The 20591-nt window shown below is 26.5% G+C and overlaps 1 protein-coding gene across 10 annotated transcripts in view; it reads right to left on the bottom strand.

The window, feature by feature from the left end:
- LOC145829474 (uncharacterized) overlaps window positions 1-20228 on the bottom strand; it is a 36553-nt gene extending 16325 nt beyond the window's left edge. For 9 of the 10 annotated variants that reach the window (XM_082937279.1, XM_082937304.1, XM_082937312.1 and 6 more), the window contains exons 1-15: window positions 19006-20228; window positions 18883-18943; window positions 18332-18534; window positions 17907-18079; window positions 17428-17651; window positions 16413-16570; window positions 16214-16302; window positions 15421-15691; window positions 7605-8873; window positions 5556-5624; window positions 3065-3158; window positions 2538-2770; window positions 1873-2119; window positions 1585-1697; window positions 1096-1230 (exon numbers count right to left, since the gene is read on the bottom strand). In XM_082937279.1, the coding sequence (XP_082793405.1) occupies window positions 1096-1230; window positions 1585-1697; window positions 1873-2119; window positions 2538-2770; window positions 3065-3158; window positions 5556-5624; window positions 7605-8873; window positions 15421-15691; window positions 16214-16302; window positions 16413-16570; window positions 17428-17651; window positions 17907-18079; window positions 18332-18534; window positions 18883-18943; window positions 19006-19836 (4170 nt within the window). In that variant the 5' untranslated portion in view covers window positions 19837-20228. The remainder of the gene's footprint in view (window positions 1-1095; window positions 1231-1584; window positions 1698-1872; window positions 2120-2537; window positions 2771-3064; window positions 3159-5555; window positions 5625-7604; window positions 8874-15420; window positions 15692-16213; window positions 16303-16412; window positions 16571-17427; window positions 17652-17906; window positions 18080-18331; window positions 18535-18882; window positions 18944-19005) is intronic. The other variant, XM_082937295.1, reaches the window with a different exon arrangement.
- Between the last annotated feature and the right edge of the window lie 363 nt (window positions 20229-20591).

The raw sequence follows: 20591 nt of genomic DNA, 5'->3' as shown, positions 1-20591 counted from the left end.
AGTAGCAATAAAAAAATATTGAAAATGTTTATAATGTTAGATGCATAATTTATTTAACTTTATACGGACAAATAAATACTTTTTTACATTGGTAAATTCTAGTTTAGGAACTACATTCAACTAATATCGAATGTAACCCTTAGTAAACTATTAAAAATCGGGTTTTAAATATAAAACCATTGATGGTTATAGTCAGATTTACTATTTTTAAAGTAATAAAAAACTAGTTAAATCAATAAAATACTTAGAACCTTAATTAATTAAATTACACATAATTATGTTGTAAGAGAAGTTTAAACAAATACTTTATTTACATTAAGTACATAAATATTTGAAAATAATGTAAACTAGAAACGTTTATAAAATAAAAAACTATTTTCTACTATATTTAGTTAATACGTTATCAAATGATAACGCAATCAAAACAACGCACTTATTATATGACTCATTAAGGTGTTTGACTTTTTATTATCTGTTAGGGTTAAAAATCAAAATTTAAAGGATTTAAAAAACTCATGGATAAATTTTCTTTACATTACTAGTTTAATCAAGTTTATTTAAACTACTTATTGACCTTTTAAAATACAGCATTAAACAAATATATTCATAAATTATCCTAGGAAATTATACTAGTAATATTAAAAATCAGGAATAAGCTAAAGTAATCAAATGAAAAATCTAAAGACTTTAGTAATGTTTTAACTGTACATACTAATTATTTTATGTGTTAGTCTCTTAAAGCTTACATCTATAACAAAAGTTTAAGCAAATAAATAAAAACTTTGTAAAAAAAAACTTTTTCACCAAGTTATGCGTTAACTAATTATAATAACTAAAATAAATTAAAATTGATTACACAATAAATAACAAACATTACCAACTTCAATTGGTTACGTTAACACAATATTTTAACATTTCATAAAAAAATTTAGTTTTATCACTTTTATTCTCAAAGTATGACTTACTTAAATTCATAGCACTTAATCAAGTTAGTTTAAAAAAACTAAACTTAAAGCATGAGTATCTTTCTTAAGTCTTATATTTCGCTTATAAACCCAATCAAGGTTTAAAACTGCTACTGATAAAAAAACTAACTTTGGTGATTATTGTTTTGAGTTGTTCAACAAACAAGTCTTTATTTGATTCCAACAGTTTGGATTCTTCAATGAGCCGAGATGCAATATCTTCAGCCTTATCTTTGTCCAGTTGTACACTAAACTTCTGATCGGTCTAACAAAATTGTTAAATTTTTAGGAAAGACATTAAATTTTTTTAATTATAGATTAAACCTCAACTAATATAAATAAACTAAAATGCAGTTAAGTAAATATACTTTAAGCATAAACTTGTATAAAGTATTGAGAGTAAATTACATGTAACTATATGTTGAAAGAAGAAAATTTTGTCACGTAATCAAGAAAATAACATGATTTTGAAAGTATCATGCAACTATTTTAACGTCTAAATACAATAAATTTGACATTGTAAACAAAAAAAAACTTTCTTGTAAACTTGTTTTTTTAAACCTTATAACACAAGAAGTAACAAGTTTACAAGACACGAATCACACGTAATATTTCTTACCTTTCCGTCTACTTCGGTTTGGCACTCGATACAGGCGTTTTGCAATGTAGGCAGGGTTGAGCTAGTTGCGTTGGCAGTGATTACATTGTCTAGCTGTTCTCCCGTTTTCTTTCCTACAAACATTGTAAACTAGATTAGCATGCTAAAATTGTTTTCTTAACTTTATGCAGAAAAACAATAACAATACAAGTATTTTTTTGTGAAACTAGATTTAAAACATTTGGAGTACAAGCTTAAAGAACAGCAACAACAGTATTTGGCTTAATAAGTTTATTTTTTATACAAAACCTTCACTAGTTATGGTTTGTGATTTAGCAAGATCGGCTGCTTTGTTTTCAACATTCTGATTGTCATCACTGCAAGTTTCAGTGGAATTTTTGATGGTTGGTGAAGTCGGGCCTATATCTGTGGTAACGGAAGCTGACTCGTCAGTTTCAACGATGGCAATCGAGTTTGAAGATGTCGGTTCGTCTTTCAGGTTGCTGCTCGAAGTAACCGAGGAAGAATGGTGAATGACACTGTTACTTTCGTCCACCTAAAAATTAGCAAATGTGTTGATATGAACGCTTTAGGAGTAGTTTTAAATAACTTTCGACCTCAAAATTACATATGAAAAACTGAATTAATTTGACCGCTTTTTAAGTATAAATACACACTGAATAATAGTAATAAAGTTCTATTAAATATAACGTGATTAAAAAAAGTTAAAAAAATAAAAGTACACTAAATTGGACACTACAGAAATCAAAACTAAATTTATCTCAAATTAAACACAACGAGCAAAAATATCAACAAAGTTTACGTTATCTAATTAGTAATAATGTTAATAAAAAATACTTAAGCCTACTCAATTAATTGTAGTTCAAGTTTAAAATTTCAAAATGAGTAAACTGGAAGAAAAAACATTATTTGTACACACATCATTTTTTGCGATATAGGTGAAAGAAACTAACATATAGAAAAACCACTCGAAACTTTTGATGTCGACTTCTGGTTTTTGTGGGCTTCTTAGGCCGTTTATCTCTATGTTCTTTCTTAGCTCTTTCAACTGTAGTATCACGATTTGAAGCTTCCTGGTTGTTAACAACAGCGTTGTTTGGTAAAGTTGGAGCTGGCTGGTTAGAAGCTACTGGATCAACAATGTCCGGGTTCTGCACTCTTGAAAACGAGACAGTATTCTGAAGATCTGAAAGTTTTTATTGTTGTAGTGAAGTAGATTTTTGATAAAAAATAATCTTATATATTGTAAAGTTTATTTGGGAACATTAAGAAGAAATATTATGCTGTATTGTAATTGTAGTTTTTTCTCTACGTATCAAATTTTTAAGTTTATGTAATCAAAAGCTATTTAAAATTAGTCAAATAAAATCAAACGAACTTGAAAAGGTTTGTATTTTTATTTTATTTAAAAAGTTATATTTATATATGTATATAAACTTAGGTTAAAAACTAAATCAAGCTCACAAAGAACAAAACTAACTTTTAACAGTAGAGGTTGAGGAAGGAACAGAAGGTTGTGTTGACTGCATGTTAGTGTCGTCTTGAGATGGATGTACTAATGCAGTGTCGTAATTCTGTGTTTTATAACTGTATTTTTAGTGTGAATATATTTTCTACGTAGCATAGAACTACTATTTGTATTAAAAAAAGTCTGGACAAGACAACAGCAAACTTTTGTACTTATAACAGTAAAAAATAAATCATTAAAAGCAATATGACGAAATGAAGATGGTAAAATATTAGTCCTAAATTTTATTTAAATTAGGATTTACAAAAATTAGATAGTCTAGATAAGTATTTAAAAACAACTATTAACCTATAATTAGTAAAATTTACCATTTAAAAAAATTACAATAACGTATACAAAAGTCTTAAATAAAGGTAAATTATTTAAAAAATTATTTAATGATTTGATTAGTATGAGTTTTGAAATAAGTGATTAACCCTTAGTAAAACCCTAAATTCTTCCCCTTTGGTAGGTTTAAATTAAAAATTATAGCAAAATTGAAATAAAAATAGTGTTTAATAAAAATAAAAAAAGTACTAATGTTTTATTTTATGCACAAGGTTTATTCAAAATGAAAAACTATAAACACTAAAAATTAATTAGTTCAAATTTATTGCAAATAACTATACGCCTACTTTATGTATAATAAAAAAAATTAGTTTGCTATAACTAAGTTATCAAACTATTTATAACGTTACAGCAAACAAACAAAAAAAAAAAACCAAATTAATTACATTATAGAGAAATTGCATGAACAAACGCGTAAGCACAAGACTAAGTCTTTTGGGAACTCAAAAACACTACAAATTATAGTAAGTTTACAGACCACACAAATTTGGTTAATTAGATTGTCTCTTTTTATTTGCATAGCCTATTTCAAATAAGCTTAATGAAGGTGATTTTATAGTATATAACAGCTGAAAGATCGGTCGTTAAAAACAAATGTAAACTATTATATAAATTAAAAATGCTATACATTGATAAAAATCATATTAGCTAAATTGTAAATTATTTTTTAGATTGCAAAATTAGTAAAAACCATAGGCTTTATTAATACAGGGTTGCCACATGTTTTTGGCAAATTTTCTAAAGATTTTCAAAATTTCTTACATGTTTCAAAATTACAGGTTTTAGGGTCTATTTTTAGTTTAAAAATTAAATTTAAGATAAAAAACTATGTTATATAGTATAAAAACATTGAAAAGATACTGTAAAGCTACTTAAAATGTGTTTTTTTTTAATTGATGCTAACAATTTTTTTATCTAGATCAGGGGTCGGAAAATCTGCGTCCCGCGAGCTCCTTTCGGTCAAAAATATACATATTAAAAACAATAAAAATTAAAGACTTTGTGATAAAAACTTACAGTAAGGTTCTTAATTCAATAAATACTCTTTGTTAGTTCTCTAATATTGCTTAATTTATCACTTTTTTGATCGTAAATAATATTTTTCTACTAATTACTTAAAATTTTTAAAGTAAATGCGGCCCTCAAAGGTTTTTATCTAAATAGTGCGGCCCGCGAGCTATTTTTTTGAGGAAAATTGGCCCGCTAGTTACATTAGGCTGCCGACCCCTGATCTAGATGGTACATTTTTTGTGTCAAATCAAAATCTATTTACTTAACATGTAAAAATTGTTTAAATTCCAGGTTTTTTAGAGATTTTTGTTAAAAATTCCAGTTTTTTTTTCAAAACTTCTTAAGCTCCAGGTTTTAAAGTTTTTTGGCAACTCTGGTATAGTGACATTGAAAGATATAGTAAAGCTCCTTAAAATGAGTTTTTTAATAAAAAAATAATGATGACAATGTTTTTTTAATCTATACGATAGATATTTTGTGTCAAATCGAAATTTTACGACTTAACAAGTAAAAGTTGTTTAAAAATCCAAGGTTTTAGTAATTTTTGTTCAAAATTCCATGTGTTTTTTCTAAAATTTTCAACTTTAGATTTTTTAGCCTAAAATATCAAATTCCAGGTTTTTCCAGGATTCCAGGTTTTTTGGCAAACCTGATAATATTATAGTACATTTACAACGGTTTAAGTCCATATTGTTAATTTTTAAAGCATTAGTATAAATAAATAAAATTTAAAATTAACAATTAAATTGTTGTTTATCTACACAATATATACAACGAAAATAATTTATTTTATAATCGATATTTTTTTTAAATCTCTTAACCTAAAATTATATTTTAACTTTTCATATTCCAATGTCAAATCAGTATAAATGATTTTATTATAGTAGATAGAGGTTTACTACAATTACTTCAAACAAGTTAGCTTTGTCTTTTCCTATTTCTGTATCTTAAATTATCAATAACGCGTTCTACTGTGACAATAAAACCTTTTAGTAAAACACTGTTTAACGAATAAGTAAAAACTTGAACTATTTTGACATAAATTTTTAGTATAAAGCGTAAAACAATGTGCTCGAAGACGTGTGTTTGTGATGTTCAAAAAAACCTGGGCAGACCAACGCAAAAGCGTCAGATGATGGTGGTGCAGAAGAATGGACTCAGAGTTGCGACGCAACTAAAACATTCACAACAAATTTATTCGTGCAAGTGACAACTTGTACAGCTTGTTGAGTACTTTAAGCTTACTTTAATCTTAAACTAGTTAAAAGCTTTAAAATTTGTATAAAGATTATAAAAAATTGTTAATTATAATGATTTTAATTAAACTTTTTACATAATTATGTTCATTACATAATTATATTAGCTCAGATGAAGAAAACAAAACTGATAACAATGATAAAGATATTTAATAAAACACAATATGTTAAGTAAAATAAAGGATATCATACAAGTTTTAAATAGTAGATGTACTTAATTGAACTATCTAAATACAAAGGTAGTTTAGCAGCTAAGTTTCTAAATCAGGGTTGCCACTCTTTTTTTCAAAATTTTTTCCAGGTTTTACAAATTTCTTCCAGGTTTTAAAAGTACATATTTTTGAGTTTACTTTTATTTTAAAGTTAAGTTTAAGGTAAGAAACTGTTTTAAATAGTATAAAACATTGAAAAGATATTGTAAAGCTACTTTAAATATGTTTTTAATTAAATAAAATTTTGATAATGACAAAATTTTTTTATTCTTATGATAGATTTTCTGATTCAAATAGAAATTTTACAACTGAACATGTGAAAATTGTTAAAACTCCAGGTTTCTCCAGGTTTATTTTTGGTGATTTTTCAAAATCCAGGTTTTTCAAGGTTTTTTTGCCTAAACTGTCAAATTCCAGGTTTTTCCAGGTTTCCAGGTAAAGTGGCAACCCTGTTGAACTATTCAAAATATAATAATTTAACTTAATATAATTAAGAATTATCATTTATACAGGGTTGCCAAAGGTTTTTAGTAAATTTCTACCAGGTTTTCTGAATTTCTTGCAGGTTTTCAAAAACTAATTTTTTTGGTTAATTTTTAGTACACAATCAAACTTAAGTTAAAGAAATGTTTTAAATACTTAAATATCATTAAATAGATACTGTAGAACTACTTAGTATGTTTCTTTATTTCAAAAAAATGTAGTATAAATTTTTTTATCTGTATATAGATTTTTAATATACAATCGAAATGTTGTTACTTGACATGTAAAAATTCTTTTAAATTCCAGGTTTTTCAAGTTTTCTAGTGATTTTGTACAAAATTTCTCAAATTTTAGGTTTTTCTAGGATCTTAGGTTTTTTGGCAACCGTGTTTATAACAAAACTTTGTAAAACATATTTAACGTTGGTATCAAAATTTTTTTATTAATAAACTATGGTTTAATATCTAAATCATGACTTTAAATATAAATAAAAGGTATTTATGTACCAATTGTAAAATGAAGTTCTAATGAAGGTAAAAAGTAAAATAAATTTGCTATAAAAACACCATTAATTATACTTAATAGAATACATACTTAAGACCTCTACATTGAGACAAAATAGCCTGGATAAAGGGTCTTAACAAAATTATTAATTTCTATTCTCATTTAAATTTATTTACCGTTAGAAAAAATGATATTTTGCTTAAACTTTTTTATTACACAAATGTAAAGTTATTTTGTGTTATGTAAAAATTTAAACTTTTAGCCATATACCATAAAGCAAATTTATTTCTTTAGATTGTTTTAAACTAAACTTTAACTTTTTTTTTACCTCTTACGTTTTTCGCTTAAACTTATCCCTCGCAAAAGGATACACATAACTTATTTTACAAAACAAACTTTGAAATTTAAATTTTTCTAAAAAAACTTACTCCTTTAAAGAGTCTTAAAAATAAACTTTATGCCTTTTTTTTTTTACTTGCTCTGAGAGTGTTAGCAAATTAGTCAGGTTTTTAATAAAAACTATTTAATTAAATACTTTTAAAAAGTAAGTTGAACCAAGGTAAACTTTAATCTTGTTTTGTAACTTTAATATAAAACATGCATAGTTTATATAATAAAAACCAACACTAACATATAAATGCAAAAAGTAACACTTATTATTAAAAATCGATGGGCCACTTTTTAAACTTAACAACATACCATGCTTGTAGGTACAACATTAGTGGGAATGGCCTGTTGGTTATTTTGTACGCTTTGTTGTTGCATCATACCTTGTTGAGGAAAATGTTGTTGTTGTTGGTATTGAGAACCTTGAGTTTGTTTTTGTACTTGTTGCGGCTGATTGACTTGTTGTTGTGTCTTTTGGGGTTGTTGAACTTGCTGTGATGCAATTTGGTGTTGCTGTGAATTGGTTTGTTGAGGCATTTGCTGTGAAATAGGTTTCTGAGAAATCTGCTGCTGCTGCGGGATTGGCTGCTGGTTTATTTGTTGCACTTGAGAAGCTTGTTGGTCTGAAATGTTTTGTTGCTGTAAAATTTGACTTTGTTGTTGTTGTGCAATTTGTTGCTGTGAAATAGGTTGTTGCAAGGTAGAATTTTGCTGTTGTTGCTGCATAGGAATTTGTTGTTGGTATTGTACATGACCTTGAGAGTTTTCTTGCTGGCGGTACTGTTGGGGCTGCGACGTCGTTGCTTGAACTTGCTGCATTGAAGAAGGAGCAACTTGCTGAGGCTGCTGCTGAAACTGAACAGGCTTCTGAACGACCTGCTGATACTGCGAAGTAGAAGGCTGCTGCGCGTTTGTGTACTGCGGCTGACCTTGGAACTGCTGCGCTTGAAGGGCACTTTGAAAGTTCTGTTGGTTGTTAGGCTGTCCTTGAGACGCTACTTGAAAACTTTGAGCAGAGTTTTGCTGTTGCTGCATCGCTTGATATTGCTGTTGAGAATTCAGAGACTGACCTTGGAACTGCTGAGCACTAGCCTGCTGCTGCTGGTTCTGATAAGACATCTGCCTGACAGGTTGCGCTTGGTAATGCTGGCTTGTTGATTGCTCTGATTGCGGTGCCGCGTGATAGATATTTTGCTGAGGCATCTGACCCGCCGCTTGGTAGCTTGGTTGGGAGGCGACCCTGGCCTGCTGGTAAGGTTGCAGAGTCGGCTGCTGGGCCGGACTTACTTGCTGCGTCTGATGGGTCGGCGGCACCATCTGCTGCGCCATTTGTTGGGACCTGCCTTGCTGAGCAAATGTTTGCTGTTGTTGATATTGCTGCTGCTGCTGCTGAAAAGCTTGTTGCTGTTGCATTTGTTGGTATTGTTGTTGTTGTTGCAACAGTTTCTGCTGTTCTTTCTGATGTTGCTCCTGTTTCAGCTGGTCTGCCTTCTTACGATTTCGTTTTTCGTTGTTCACACAACTGGATATCAACTTCGCCACAACGCTCAAGTCTTCTTCAAGCAAATATTCTTTTTGTACCTGAAAAAAATTGTAGAATTTTATTATTTTCTTACTAATTATATAAGCAATTAGAAAATATAGTTATGACATTTTAAATAATTAAACTAGCAGAAGTTATGGGAATAACTAAAACTTTACAATATATATATAAACTGTTGCAAGAAAAATACATCGGTGAAGGTCTAACAGAGCCTAATCATGGACTTATATATGATCGAACCTTTATACTAACATTATCTATTTTAGTATTAACTCTTCTTTAACTTGTAACGATTACCATATACACAAACAAAGCTGATACGCACGTTTTTAAACACTCTGTGACAACTAAAATTACCATTGTAATTAAATTTATATACAAAAATTTAAAGTTAGTTTAATACATTGTTGTTGTATTATAATGTTAGAAATATGTGTATAAAACAAAACAAAAATTACAACACTTACACTTTGAAGGCTAATACTTATTTTTTGCTTTGATCACGTTATAGCATTACCATAATCTAAAATTATAAATGTTATCTACATACTAATTTGATGACATACTTCACAACATGGTAATACAGTTTTTTCTATGAAAATAGTAAATAAAATCTAGCTGGAAACCTTATTAGCAATAGCACTAAATATTTTTTACATAAAAATATAAATGATGCTTACTAACCAAGCTTAAAACTAAATAAACAAATATAACTTGATAATTATTACCAAATAAAAACTCTTACATTTTTAAGTCTTTATATTTTACACCAATAGCTATTTAAATTTTAAATAATAAACAAAACAAAACCTTATAAATAAATAAAAGATGTGTTATAAGTTTTAAAATATAAAACAGATAGAGGTAGTTATAATATTATTTTTCAATAAGTATGATTAAATTTCGCATTTGGATGAAAGATAAATGATAATGTATATAGAAACTGGTAGTTCTTATAGTAAGAAAGTAACAAAATATATTAAATAACACTTAGTGAAATACAAACTAAAAGGTATTTTAAGAAAATTTAGTTATGTTAAAAGCAAATATAAATCTTATTATTACTTAATGCAAGACAACTTAATGGTCAAATAACTTAAGTTGTTTATAGAAATTCTTAAAAAAAACAATTTTAATTATTTTTAAATATTGATATTTGGTATCAAAGAAAAAAACAAATATAATAAATTTAATAAATTATAGAGCAGAATAAATTAGAAAAGCAGGCAAAAAATTTAAAACATTATGATGTTGTGCAGTGTGAATAAGCAAGCGTTAGCGATTGGTCAAAAGAAAAGCGTATGTTTGAGAGTGGAAAATTACAGATGATAGCAAAACTTGAGCCCGGGGCAAATGAATTTTGCTTCAATTGTTTCCGAATTACAAACTTAAGCGTAAATGCATTTTAGTAAGTAAAAATTACCACCTAAAATCAAGTATTTAGGACACAAAATAGTACAAAACTATGATTTTTACTTCCTCAAACAATCGTAAAATTTGTAAGGCAAGTATATTGAGTATTAAAATGTATGTTCAAGTCAAATTAGTCATATAAGTAGTCATTTGTAAAAATTTTAATTTTATACTCACTTCTTTTCAAATATACGCAACAAATTTTACAAGTTTTAACTTGGTAAACTATTTATTTAATTATGGTTGCACCACAAGGCTTTTATAACAGTTTAACACTAAAGATATAAATTAAAACTTTATTATCAAAAAATTATTAAAACTTGTAACAAATACTTATATTCATATATTTAAAATATTAATATCAAATTTAAGAATTTATATACCATTTGCAACTTAATATCAATAGGTTCATTTTGTTTTTTATATTTTGTTACACTAAAGGCATGTTTATTAATAGATTGTTAATAATTTTGTTTTACCATTTAATGGTCTAACAAAATTATTAACAATCTATTAATAAACATGCCTTTAGTTTTAATTACTGAATCTCTATTTTTTGTATTTATTTTAATTTATTCATATGTCATAATTTAAAGTTATTTTTAAGCTATTCTCTCAACAAAATTTTTTTCAAATTTCATTTAAAATTTATCACTTGACAAAGAAATCTTGTATGATTTTGAAAAGCTTTGTGTAATAAAATATAAAAAACAAAATGAACCTATTGATATTAAGTTGCAAATGGTATATAAATACGTTCAAAAACCCTCCTATAATAGTACTTATAAATTTAAGAATATTTTAAAGTTAAGTACATTAATATCATAAACGAAGAATAATAAAAACAACTAGGTTTCTGTTATGAATGTAATATAAATTAAACAAAATTTTTTAAAAAAATAACAATTTATCTATAAATTTAGGAGTAGTTTTATTTATTTAACATTAACATAAACACTTAGTAAAAATTACTAAGCTAAGCGATGTAACTGTGTAAAGTGCAACAGATCATACTTAACTGTTGCTTTTAGAAATGTTTATGTAAAAAAATATTTCATTTAAATAGTAGGTCAGATTAAAAATATTTTTTCAGAGGTCTTAAGCTATGCAAAAACGAACAGCGATTTAAAGAGCTAAAAATTATACGGGCTACTGAGTTCAACGAATGGTGGGCAGCTAAATTAAAAAGCACATGAATTACAAAAGGAAGCACTTGCCTTTAGAAGCGCGTGACGCTTTCTACACACACATATGCGACCAACTATTGTTATTTTGATTGGTTTCACCGCACTGGTTTTTTTTCAAATAGTCAAATAAAACGACGTAATATAAACTGCACTTTTGAAAAGTATAAAATGCAAGCTTGCTACCTTATTTAGTAAAATCTGCTCAAATACCAACAAAAAACTTGTTTAATTTTTAAACTTCCTGTTTGCATTGAATGGTCAAAGTCAAATGGCGCTAATTTATTTTGCAATCACAAAATTGAATAGGAAGAATAAAAAAAAAATTCAAGATAGCAAATCAAATGAATTGTTGATAAGTATTGCATCGTAGATTTAATTACATTACACTAGGTAATACCATTAAATTAAATAAATTATGTTATTTTTTATAACAACAGAAAACTTTATTTAAATCAAAAAGCGTCACATTATGTTATTTAATATTACTAACCTTAACTTTATACATATTAATATGTTAATATTTGTATCTATTTTTTAGTTTTAAAAATTACTAGCTTGTAAAGAGGAAGTTCAATTAAACTTTGTTAAGCATAAGTTAACAAATTCACAAATCATAACATACAACATAACATTCTTTATTTGTAAGATTTATAAAACTAAACTTAAATACTTTCTTTAAGCTATAAGTTACATTATCGTTTATTGATTTATCAACGTCGGTTCAAAAAAATTACAAAGCAAGTCAAAATATTTTACCTCATCAATTTCATCAAATATAGTTTGACAAGCAAATCGAATAAACTAACTATTTTTAACAAGCTATATCTAGAAATTTAGTAGATATTACCCTCATCGAAAAGTAAACTATTAGCTAAAAAAGGTAACTGAAGCCTATAGTAAAAACTTTAACTTGTTTTAAGTAAATTTAAACAAATAAGTCAATTTCGAGTCGTTATACATTCCAAACAACTAACTAACGTAGGTTTACTTTTTACTTTAATTATAAAGAATATAATTTTACATTTTCAAGTTTAACTGAATTTTTGTAAGGTTTAACTAGGTACATTGAAAAAGCTATTTAACAACTACTAATAACCTAAATTAAATTATATATTGAAAATTCATTTATTCTAGTTATAAAAGTCCTAATTAGGTATAACAAATACAACAAGTAAAACATTAATCACAAAATTTTCTAAAACTGGATAATAAGCTAATCTCTTGGCTTAATGGTTAACTTTTAGTATTAACAACTAAATTAGTTATTTAATAAAGCAAATTAATTTAAATATAGACTATAAAACAACTAGTAAATTAAAATTAACAAAAGTTTTCTAAATACTCCACTTTCAATTTATCTTCCTAGTTAAAGGTTAGAAGAACTAAAAATAAAAAACAAATAATATAAACTTAGATTATAATTTGAACAAAAAGGTAGCTATTCTAAAAAACTAGTAGTGCAAAATACTTATCTATTAATTTAAAACCTAATACAAGTATTAAGTTTTTTTAATTTTAAGGAGCATTTTTAAAATTCTTCTTTACTTACCTAACACCTTAATTAAATCATAAAAACTAGTCGATGTAAAATTATCTTTTGTAGCAAATTTTAAGAAGCATGTATTTAAATTATCACAGAGTTAAGCATTAAATTTGATTAAGAGCTTGAAAATTATTACAATATTACCTTTAAGAAAGTAATAAATAACGTTTACCACATATTTCAAAAAATATTGTATCAAATAATATATTTTGCTACGAATTTCAAATTACACCTTTAGCTTATAAATACACAGTATTTATGAGCTAATAAACAGTATACTGCTGTGTATTTTGTTGAGTAAGGATTTAACAGTCACGAGCGTGATTATTACACGTGCTATTTGAGAATTTCAAGTAGAACTTCACTCGCACAAGTGAAACTTGATGAAAGACAGTTTTCATTGCTACATTCGTTTGAAATATAATAAGGCAGATTATTAATTACAGAAAGTTGACACATTTGAAAAGTATAGTATAAACATTTATAGAAAACAATTGTAAACATTAAACTTAAACTTGAAAAGTTATTAGAGCTTTGAATAATTAATAAAATAAAACTCGATAAATTTTACCGTATTAATCAATACAAGCTTTGTAGATGCGTAATTCATAACTTCTACAAAACATAAAAATTTATTTCAAATGGCAATTATTTATCAGATAACAAGATTTTGTTTTGAATTGTATGCAATGCAAGTTAACTTAATTTTAAAATTATATATATAATGTAAAACTTAATTTTGTATTTGTAACTTCTTGCAATTGACTACTATAAAATATTTATGTAATCGTTGTGTACATAAATTTTCTACCAACTTGGTTTTCGCCTTGACTTTACTTCTTTTGCGATGTTATCAGAAATTCATTTAGTATTAAAAATAATATCAAATGAAAATTTTAAACAAAAGTACAAAAAATAAAATTATGCTCTAAAATAAACTATATGATAAAAAAGGTCATAAATACTAAGCCCTTTACAAATTTTCCCAACAACAAAAAGTATTTTTATATGTTTTGAATTTATGTTGAAAAAAAATTGTTTAATGTTTATAAAACAGTAAAAACCATACGATTTATTTGTAAAACAACCCTTTTAAAAAAACAAACATTGTATTTTCATTTAAACTAGGAGTATTTATTCACTAAAAAACAAATAAAACCGTGCTGGCGAAAACGTATTTACGATAAAAACATGTGAAAAATAAACATTTTAGATAAAAGAATTACTACAGAGGAACGGTGATTTAACACAAAACGTATGAAGAAATATTTATTTAATACTTAAATAAATGTAAACAAATTTAAGAAGAAATATTTATTCATTCCTTTCTTGAAAAATAAAACTATAGCTAATATTATACCAGTTACTTTAAAAAGTAAATCTACAGACTATATCTTATTATAAAAAATAATCAAGTAAAAGTAGAGGATTATAAAGTTTAAATAGTTAGTTTGAAGGTATATTTTCAAATATAATAAAATTGTGATTTTAATGCTACTTTTGTATTAAGCTTATCAAATAGAACTTTTAAGACTCTTTACAGACTTAATTTATTTGTTTAAGCATTGTTTACTAAATGCCTTACAAGGGCCATGATTGGATATTCTATGCTGTTGCAATTGGACGCCTAATATACTAAATTTGACACTCTGAACTATTTCATATCAATAACTTTTTACCTATTATTGCAATAAAAAAGATTATTATTATCATATATAAAAATAAAATCAATTAGCATCCTAGATAACATGAAACTAAAAAACTATAAATAAACCAGTACAAAACATTAAAAGTCTATACTAATTAAAAATACCATACTAAATTTTCTTTATATTTCTGGTAGTTTAGAAATTTTAAATTTGATAAACATAATTTTACAAATTACTTTTATGAAACATCAAGAAAGACATCTAACCAAAATTTCTCAAATAAATATAAAGTGTAATATTTTTATTACTTTTATAAACTTTACACTTACCAAACTGTTTGCAAAATCAATAACTAATTTATTACTGTAATTAGTTATTATCCAGTATAATCATTAAAAAAACGTTAAAACTTAGATTTGTTAACTTGACTTAATTTCACTACTTGATAAATATTCGATTATAATTTGTAATCATGTTTCATTTAAAAATTTGGATTAAGAAATGTGGGAGAAAATAAATACTTAACTACCTTTCTAATTAATTTGAATTTTAACCAAAAACAACTGCCTAAATAAAAGAAATTAAGTAAATTTTTTACAATAGTTAAAAATAATTTTAGTTTGAGTATTTGTAAAATTCAACTTACAGATTTTTATAAATTATAACAGCTTAAAATATAAAATCATATTAGGCCAAGTTAAATTATCAAGTAAATTATAGTTTTAGTTGAGGCATTTTTTAATTAACTCAATCAACTACTCCTACTTCCACTTTAAACATCACTACAACTAACCATGTCTTTGGCCACTTCAGTGGGGTTGTCATTGTTCATGTCAAACTCGAACTCGAGGCACTCATCGTTGTTGTGCTTCTGCTTGTACTTTTCGCAGTGGTCCGTGTTCAGTTGAAGCACCAGCATGTTCTTCTTCCCCCCCATCTCCGACTCGCTGCCCACATCGGGATCACCCGACCCGTCCGATTGCGACTTCCTAGAAGCGAGCTCGACGCGAATGCCGGACGATTCGGTGAACATGGGGTCGTTGAGAAGCTGCGCTGCGCTGTACCTGAGTGAGATAGCAGTTCTTTAACATCGACATACTTTCATGGTTTCACCGAAAAATAAATCAATTCAAGTGTAAAGTTTTATGAATGTCAGACTCAGTGTAATAAATAAAAACACTTTGAATAACTGTGATAATTTAAATAATGTTTAAAAGAGTTTATTGTTAAAATTTTAAAGCTTTATAAGTAGTAAAATTTATTTTCTTTTAACTAAATAATTTTCGTAAATAATGATTATTAAACATATTCATTATTTTTACAAAAGTCTATTTTTATATAACTTTAAATCATCAGGAACATCAGTCTGTTCTATTTACATATTTTTAAAAGAAAAACCAAATCATCATAAAATAAATTAATACTAGTTTTTTTTTTTAAGATAAAACTAAAAGAAAACATCAATGTAAAAACTTCTTATATTAACAAACTGTGATTATTTAAAAACTATTAAGTAAAACTGTTTAGGAATTTGAATCTCAATTTAATTCATAAATATTTATCACTGTAATTTTTAGAAGAAAAACCTTTTGTCTTTGTCTTTGTTTAGGCACATCAAGATTAAATCTCTTTCTTGTTTCGACTTAATTTTGTTTAAAACATTCGGCTGAATTCCCTGTGAAAAAAAGTAAAACTCTAAAAAAAATTACTTATAAGCAAAACACAACTTTGACAATAATACACACTATGAACTATGAAAAACTTTTATAATAAATAAAACTCCACCTGAGTTACTTTTCTATAGATTTGGGCAGGATTTACACACTCTGAATAAGGATATTCTCCAGTCATCATTTCAATCATACACATTCCAAACGCATATATATCTACTTTTTCATCATAAGATTCTTCAAAGATTTCAGGTGCCATAAATTCTGGTGTTCCTACATTTTGATATTTATAATAAACTTAGAGAAAAGCATTCTTGCTTTACAATATTCTTTGGGCAAATCAAAGTAGTATAATTTTTTTACTAGTTTTAACTTATAATTATACAGGGAGATATAACTTAAGGAGTTGATAAAATTGAGGTATACTAAATAGCTCAGATAGCTACAAAATAAAAGACAGAAAAAGCTATAAGACAGAAATACTTAAATAAATAAAAATTTAATACTATTTATACCCAGTAACAACAATAATATTATCATATACACAATACAACAAAGTATAGCACTAATGTATTTTAATAAATCAGAACATTTTGTACAAAATTTATTAACTTGAAAGTTAACTATAAAATTAACTATTTATCTTTATATTCTTAGTTAAAGAACATAAGTGGAATTCAATATAATTCCAAATTTTGAAAGTTCTAAAGGTAGTAATTATTCTCATTAATTTTTTTTTAGATTTTTATCTGATTTGAAAACACAAAATAATTCACAAATTTAATGAAATGTTTAGTCTGATTCAAAAATCAAAAACAAGAATATCTAAATAACTATATAAGACAAATCTGCATCGTATTATAATTTGTTGTAATATTATAGAGTAGCAACAACCTAAGTTTTTCAAGTTCAAGTTAGTTCAAAGGAAACAATTGTAACATCGATTTTTTTCAAGATATTTCTTATAAATATAAGCTTTAATAGATTTAATTTTATAGTAATTTAATTTCATACTTACTAATATTTTATACCTATCAACTACATTGATTTAAAAAGTTTCATTCTTAACTCACAAGTAAATCATTCAAATTAGTGATTTGGAACTAAAAATCTAAATACATATAAACTACCAATGACACTCTTTGCTACACAAGATGCTTTTTTTAAAGTAGCAAGCCCAAGATCTCCGATCTTCACTGAACCAGTAGGACCAGTGATGAAAATGTTGTCACACTTGAGGTCTCTGTGAATGATGATTGGCTTGCGAGTGTGAAGAAAATTTAAACCTTTCAATATCTGCCTGCACCAGTTGCCCACTACCTTTGGCTTGATAGTCTTAAATCTTCTTAGGTATCTAATTTCACAAAAAAGTTTAAAATATTTTTAATAAAAATTGTGTAAAAATAGGTTTTTATCCTTTTTAAGAATACAACTATAAACTATCCTATTTTCTAACTAAAATACTTTAGCTTATGAAAAATAATTTTTATATGAATTAAAATAATAAAGATGTGTAGCTAAAACAACTTGCAATGAAATAAAGGCTAAAAATATGTACATAAATTTAAATTATATAGAACTAAAATGTTAAAATATTAAGTTAACTTACGTTTTAAGTGTACCTGAAGTCATAAGCTCAGTTACCAAAACTAGGCACTTTTTACCCTTAATGGTAATGTCCCATGAATCAAAAAACCTAACAATGTTCGGGTGCTGTAGACCTTTCAACAATTCAGCTTCTACTCTGAACCGCGCTCTTTCAGCTTTTGACAACTTTTGTGCCTAATTTTGAGTCAAATTTTAAAACATACAAACATAAATAAAACAACTTAGTGTTTTGTTTTATTATTAAACTTTTATTAAATTATTATCGTTTTGTCTCATTTAACAACTATTTATGATAGATGATAGAAATTCAATAGTTTTCCAAATATATTTCAAGTTCTCTAATAAAATATATAAAGTTTATATAGTAAATGTTAAATAAAATGCTGAGACTCATAGACAAATATAAAAAGTAAAAATAAATTTTACCAGCAGTTCCAACCAAGCAACAGGAACTCCTGTTTCTGTGTCAAGGCCTTTGTAAACAGTTTTGAAACTGCCACGACCGATTTCGGTTTCAAATTTGAAAAAGCGTGAATCTGGAGAAGTTGCAACGTGCTTTCCGTCCTCCTCATTCTCATCAATGTCTTCTTCTCCTTGGCTCTTTACTGGACTTTTATCAGCTGTTTCAGCTACAAATAAATGTATCCAGTATAAAAATTAAGCAAATAATTTAGTATGGTGACCTCTATGATCACTTTAGCTTAAATTTTATCTTAAATTTATTTTATTTTTTGCTACTAGTACTAGTAATAAAAATAACACAGACCTAAATATTGAATAAAGTTCAGTCCCAACTTTTTTTTAGCATTTTTGAACTTTAACTTCTATCATATTTCGGAAAGCACAAGATAGTTAAACTATTACTTATACCATTTTAGTTATAAATAAAACATAAACAAAAAAACTATAACAAAGATATATTTCTTAAGATTAAATAAAACAAACTAATGTGTTATCTAATTATTTTAACAACTTGCCACATATTTTGGTGGATGGACTTTGGCTTTGAGAAGAATTTGTCACAGCAATAGTGTTATTCTAGAAAATGAAACATTTAAAAATTTCTTTTTATTTAAAATTGAAACATTTTAACCACTTACTGGTATACTTCTGCTTTCTTCTTCTTTTGATATGAAACTATTGCTGCTTTCATTTTCATTGATTGTTTTTGGTTTTATCTCAGCTACTACCTCATCAGGTTTTTCAGATATTTTTACTGAATTTTCTGATGGTTTTTCTTCGACACTAGCAGAAAGGCTCATTCCAGAAGCAGAGTCAGTAACTAACTCTCCCAACTGAGGTTTTACACTGGTGGAAGATGGCGGTGAAGTTGGAGGAAGAGCAAACTCTTCATTACTACTACAAGTTGAAGTAGTATTCGTTAACGAGCTTTGTGAATTTTTATTTTCTACTACACTCTGCTCAGAATAAATTTCTAAGTTAGATGCTTGTCCTGCTGCTAAAGGTAAGCTAACTGAAGTGAGTGATTGCAACTTAGGTAGAGAAAGGTCATTCTCACATGCGCTTACGTTTTGTGTTTTACTTTTAGCATTAGTATTAGTCATGCAATTATTTTCAGAAGGATCACATTCAACAGAAATGCAAGCATTAGTATTTGTGTTTTTATTACTAACAACTGATTCCACTGATGAGGCTGAGTTTTCTGAAGCCGTAAGATAATCAGTTGGAGAGTTAGTAGAAGTAATAAGTGATTCTATTAAATTGTTGTTTTTAGACAAATCTTTAGTTTCATCATTTATATTTTCAGTTTCATGTGAAGGCTGTTCCGTACATATTAATTTTTTCTCTTTTCCTACCAATTTATTTTTTGAAGACCCATTAACTTTTGTATGGTTTTGTTCATTGGTTCTATCAGACATTTTTGTTGTGTTTACTTTTATTCCGCAGCAAATTGGTGTTAACCCGTTCATAAATTATTGTAATCAAATAAATTAAATTTTTTCTTGTTGCCACAAAAAGTGACTTTACCTATAGGTTTTAATTATTTTGGAACTATTAACAAACTGAAAAAAATATATTTATTAATACCGAGTTTATCAACAGAATATGAAAACTTCAAATGTTTTAAAGCTTTTATGTTGTAAAACAACGTTGATGTTGGTCTGAATATACTTGACTCAATATGAAAACTGTTGTAAAAATATGTAAATTAAGTCCAATTTGAATCACTCTTGCATAAGGTCAAAGTTTAATTTGAACAACAGATTAATCATTTTGACTTTGTCATGATCAATATTGATCTAGGTTGCTGTCTTTCTGGGTTTGTAGACAATAATAACTTTTTAACACTTTTTAATTTTATGATTCTATAGAATGTAAAGCAGATGTAAACTAAGAACAAGATTAAACTTTGATTTAAAAACTAATAAGCAATAAAATTAAAATGAACAAAAAAATCATAACATTTGAAAGCTAAAAAGCCAAGCAAGATAAGTGATAATAAACTTAAACTATAAGCTAATATTTAAATAAAAATGCAGCTTTTTAATGTTTATTAAACTAGCACAACTTATTAGTAACTAAGTACTATACTAACTGTACTTTTAAAAAATGTATAGTTTAGTGTTTCATGCTTTTATCAAATAAATACACATCAAATTTCAAGTTAAAAATATATCATATTTTGATTTTTTGAAATCAAATACGCATACTAGTTTATACTTTT

Source organism: Thalia democratica, chromosome 1, assembly GCF_965202585.1.
Source record: "Thalia democratica chromosome 1, ktThaDemo2.hap1.1, whole genome shotgun sequence".
In the NCBI taxonomy this organism is placed as follows: domain Eukaryota; kingdom Metazoa; phylum Chordata; class Thaliacea; order Salpida; family Salpidae; genus Thalia; species Thalia democratica.
This window is presented reverse-complemented; position numbering and strand designations above follow the sequence as displayed.